General features: G+C 43.1%; 1 protein-coding gene across 1 annotated transcript; it reads right to left on the bottom strand.

Moving 5' to 3' along the window:
* Positions 1 to 2033: 2033 nt before the first annotated feature.
* LOC125382652 lies at positions 2034 to 4336 on the bottom strand. Its single transcript, XM_048400716.1, has 4 exons — positions 4221 to 4336; positions 3530 to 3579; positions 2990 to 3052; positions 2034 to 2435 (listed from the first exon to the last, which is right to left on the bottom strand). The coding sequence occupies exons 1-4, from the start codon at positions 4253 to 4255 to the stop codon at positions 2080 to 2082; spliced, it is 504 nt and encodes a 167-aa protein (XP_048256673.1). The 5' UTR covers positions 4256 to 4336; the 3' UTR covers positions 2034 to 2079.
* Between the last annotated feature and the right edge of the window lie 282 nt (positions 4337 to 4618).

Here is a 4618-nt window from a genome sequence, read left to right as displayed (position 1 = left end):
GGCACGCCAGATATCTATGATTGTGGGTTCGAATCCCGGTTCGCCCCGATTATGTTTCTAGGTTTGTCAGTATCATACCCGTGCTCGTGGGTTTCACCGAAGTGGTAAACGTCTGAGACCTGCATCACTTCGGGCGTTCCTCCCACATTAAGCTGACAACTGGAATATTGTTAAAAGCGGCGTTATACCCAACTCACTCACTCCTGAATGCTTCCACCAAACCTGACACAACCAAGGCTGCGTAGTGGCTGTTCTGTACGGTAAGACGTGCTACTCGGGCACAGATAATGTACACTTCATATGTGTCCTACAGCATTCAGTGGCCTTGGACAGTGATCAGCTTCAATGTCACTTTATAAATCCTGTACAAATCCCTCTGCCCAAGTTACCGTTGTATCATTCAATGTATTTCCTAAACGCTAGCTGCCACAGTCGAAACTGCTTACGTGTATACAGTGCCTTCTGTTGTGGTTGTTCTGTACAGCGAGATAGCACCATTGGTGACTTACTACTGTACTGTATAAAGAGTTACCCGGTGTCCTACAATAACCAGTGGCCTCGGACAGTGATCAGCTTCAGTGTCACTTTATAAATCCTGTACAAATCCCTCTGCCCAAGTTACCGTTGTATCATTCAATGTATTTCCTAAACGCTAGCTGCCACAGTCGAAACTGCTTACGTGTATACAGTGCCTTCTGTTGTGGTTGTTCTGTACAGCGAGATAGCACCATTGGTGACTTACTACTGTACTGTATAAAGAGTTACCCGGTGTCCTACAATAACCAGTGGCCTCGGACAGTGATCAGCTTCAATGTCACTTTATAAATCCTGTACAAATCCCTCTGCCCAAGTTACCGTTGTATCATTCAATGTATTTCCTAAACGCTAGCTGCCACAGTCGAAACTGCTTACGTGTATACAGTGCCTTCTGTTGTGGTTGTTCTGTACAGCGAGATAGCACCATTGGTGACTTACTACTGTACTGTATAAAGAGTTACCCGGTGTCCTACAATAACCAGTGGCCTCGGACAGTGATCAGCTTCAATGTCACTTTATAAATCCTGTACAAATCCCTCTGCCCAAGTTACCGTTGTATCATTCAATGTATTTCCTAAACGCTAGCTGCCACAGTCGAAACTGCTTACGTGTATACAGTGCCTTCTGTTGTGGTTGTTCTGTACAGCGAGATAGCACCATTGGTGACTTACTACTGTACTGTATAAAGAGTTACCCGGTGTCCTACAATAACCAGTGGCCTCGGACAGTGATCAGCTTCAGTGTCACTTTATAAATCCTGTACAAATCCCTCTGCCCAAGTTACCGTTGTATCATTCAATGTATTTCCTAAACGCTAGCTGCCACAGTCGAAACTGCTTACGTGTATACAGTGCCTTCTGTTGTGGTTGTTCTGTACAGCGAGATAGCACCATTGGTGACTTACTACTGTACTGTATAAAGAGTTACCCGGTGTCCTACAATAACCAGTGGCCTCGGACAGTGATCAGCTTCAATGTCACTTTATAAATCCTGTACAAATCCCTCTGCCCAAGTTACCGTTGTATCATTCAATGTATTTCCTAAACGCTAGCTGCCACAGTCGAAACTACTCACGTGTATACAGTGCCTTCTGTTGTGGTTGTTCTGTACAGCGAGACAGCACCATTGGTGACTTACTACTGTACAGTATAAAGAGTTGCCCGGTGTCCTACAATAACCAGGGGCCTCGGACATTGATCAGCTCCAGTGTCTGGAAGCGGATACAACATCAACTTTGACCCAGGTATCACTCACTCACTCACTCACTCGCTGGTAGGCTGGAAGGGTATTATGAGTGAGTGAGTTTGGTTAACACTGTTTTACCACACTAATGTAAGACACTCAATCACGGGTATGGTGCTGACAAAACTGCGACATAATCAGGGCCAACCGGGATTCGAACCCACGATACTATGCTTAAAAATCGCCAAAGGGACACAACTCTGCCCTGCGAATTGCGGCTGATTTTGATTTAAAATTAAAAATGTACACAATTATTTTCATTTTCCATATTTACAGGTATGTACAAATACAAACACATATCTACTCCTCCTCCTCAATCACCTCCAGTCCCCACACAGTGACACGTGACTCCCCCTCCTCACACAGCTGATACTCTGGGGCCACCTCTGCCCCCACCCCTGCCATATCCCCAACCACGTCGCTCCAATTCACACCATTGTCCAGACAATATTCAGGTTCTCGTTCCAATCCCATTTTCTCAGAAATCAAGGCTTGGGTTTTTGTCTGCTGGAAGTTGGGCTGCAGGATATCGGGCATGTCAATGCTTGCCATCTCGGCGTCTACACAGCGAGAGAGACGACGGCTGCTTGTCCGCCATGCAGGTTTCTGTGTCCTTATGAAAGTCTTCCACAGGAAGTAGACAGTGACTACCATAGCTGAAACGGAATATTAAAGTGTGTATTACTCTCAGGTAAGAGTTAAAACACCAGAGGATAGCACAAAAGGCAAACGTTTTGGTCTCTATATACAACTTTAACATAAACTTTCGGGGAATTATCTATGTTTATTAATGTAAATATCTTCATATAAAATATGCAATATCTTATTAAGGGAAAGTTTACAAAATGCGGAAATGCGCAAAATCTTGAAAGTGCCTGATTTTGAAGTAAAAGAAGGTATCAAAGAGTGAGTGAGTGAGTGAGTGAGTGAGTGAGTGAGTGAGTGAGTGAGGTTTTACGCCGCTTTGAACAACATTTCAGTTATATCACGGTGTGTCAGTTTAATGTGGGAGGAAAGATCGAAGTGATGCAGGTCTCAGACGTTTACCAATTTGGTGAAACCCACGAGCACGGGTATGGTGCTGAAAAACCTATCGGAAAGCGAGTCGGGATTCGAACCCATGACTCTGGACAGTGAATTGTGGCGCCTCAGACGATTGGGCCACCCATGCCACGAGGTATCGATGCGCATGAAGAGAAAAACAACCTACCAATTCCTGCTATAACTGTAAGAGTTACAAGACAGATTTTTCCGTGGCAAATCCACGTGACATCTGAAAGAAAACAATCACGCATGTAGTATTTCAATAGTAGCAAAGTGTTTAGAATGTACAACCGTTCACATCACGAGGGACGGATATTGGTTAGTTTCCGTTAAGTTTTGTTTGTTGTTTTACGCCGCACTCAGCAATATTCCAGCTATATGACGGTGGTCTGTAAATAATCGAGTCTGGACCAGACAATCCAGTGATTGTCATCATAAGCATCGATCCACGCAATTGGCTGTATCAACCAAGTCAGCGAGCCTGACCACCCGATCCCGTTAATCGCCTTTTACGACAAGCATGGTCGCCTTTTACGGCAAGCATGGGTAGCTGAAGATTCTACCCCGGATTTCCGTTAAGTACTCAGTTACATGTACAAGATGGTGAGGTATTATTTTATATGAAACGACATCCAACATAAAATTCAGATACATCAAGATTTTAAAGAAGATAATCAGTTGTCGGTTGATTGTGTAATATACTCACCAGGAAAAGAAACGAAGGAGGTGACTTCAGCTGACGAGTTTGTCGTAGTGCTGAAACAGCGGGTTTAATAATAAGAGGGATGTCATATGGCATAAAGTCATCTTGTAAACAGAATAACGATAATAACCATGAAAATGAGTTGATTATGATAAGCTACACTGTCGGACAAAGTATATACCTATATTTGATGGTGGCTAAAAATGAAAAAAACAAAAATGATTATTCGGGGATGATGTATTTGATATAGATATCATAGTTATGTTTGGACCTTAAATTTGCAGTGTTTCAGCGACTTTTTTTAGCCTAGTAACGATGTGATAACGTTTGTAAATGTTTTGGTCAAATCCAAGTTTGAAGTGTGTACTTTCTTTTGCCCGTTACATTTACTTTGACATAATAACCCAAATGTGTTGATATTCTGACCAAATAATGATAAATTATTATACCTGAACTTAAATTTGACAATGAAAGGCCCTTATTTGAATTCATATGCAAAGTCGGATACCATCAGGTATGAGAGTGTGAGTTTGGTTTTATGCCGCTTCAAGCAATATCAAGGCAGGGGACACCCACAATATGCTTCACACGTTGTACCCATGTTGGGAATCGAACCCAAGTCTTCGGTTTGACGAGCGAACGCTATAACCACTTGCCAGTACAACTGTCCCCAGCAAAAACAAGACAATCATACCTCGTATGAGCCGGTAGAATCCAGTTAGGAGGCATCTTAATGTTCAAAACGACGGAAAGATCGAAGAGCGTGATAAGTTAGCAGCTTCGTCGTGATTGTGACGTCACGGAACATGATTACAATTGTTACGTGTAACACCAGTGTTGTCACGTGTTTGCGTGGACTTAGCTGGGTTCCGTCTCTTCATATGACGAGTTGACGGACGCGCAGAGAGAGCGCAGAACCACCGTATGAGGAGCTGCTGTTGTAACTATGAAATTAGGCAGAAATGTAGGCCTAGATGTATCATATAATGGACATGTTTCTCATAAAGTTGGACTCATTATCGAATAAATGTGCAGAATGTATATGGAAGGCCAGGTAGGTACTCCGTAGTTTCCGTGTTTACACAAAAACAT

Source organism: Haliotis rufescens, unplaced genomic scaffold, assembly GCF_023055435.1.
Source record: "Haliotis rufescens isolate VD_foot unplaced genomic scaffold, xgHalRufe1.0.p SCAF_20, whole genome shotgun sequence".
Classification (NCBI taxonomy): domain Eukaryota; kingdom Metazoa; phylum Mollusca; class Gastropoda; order Lepetellida; family Haliotidae; genus Haliotis; species Haliotis rufescens.
This window is presented reverse-complemented; position numbering and strand designations above follow the sequence as displayed.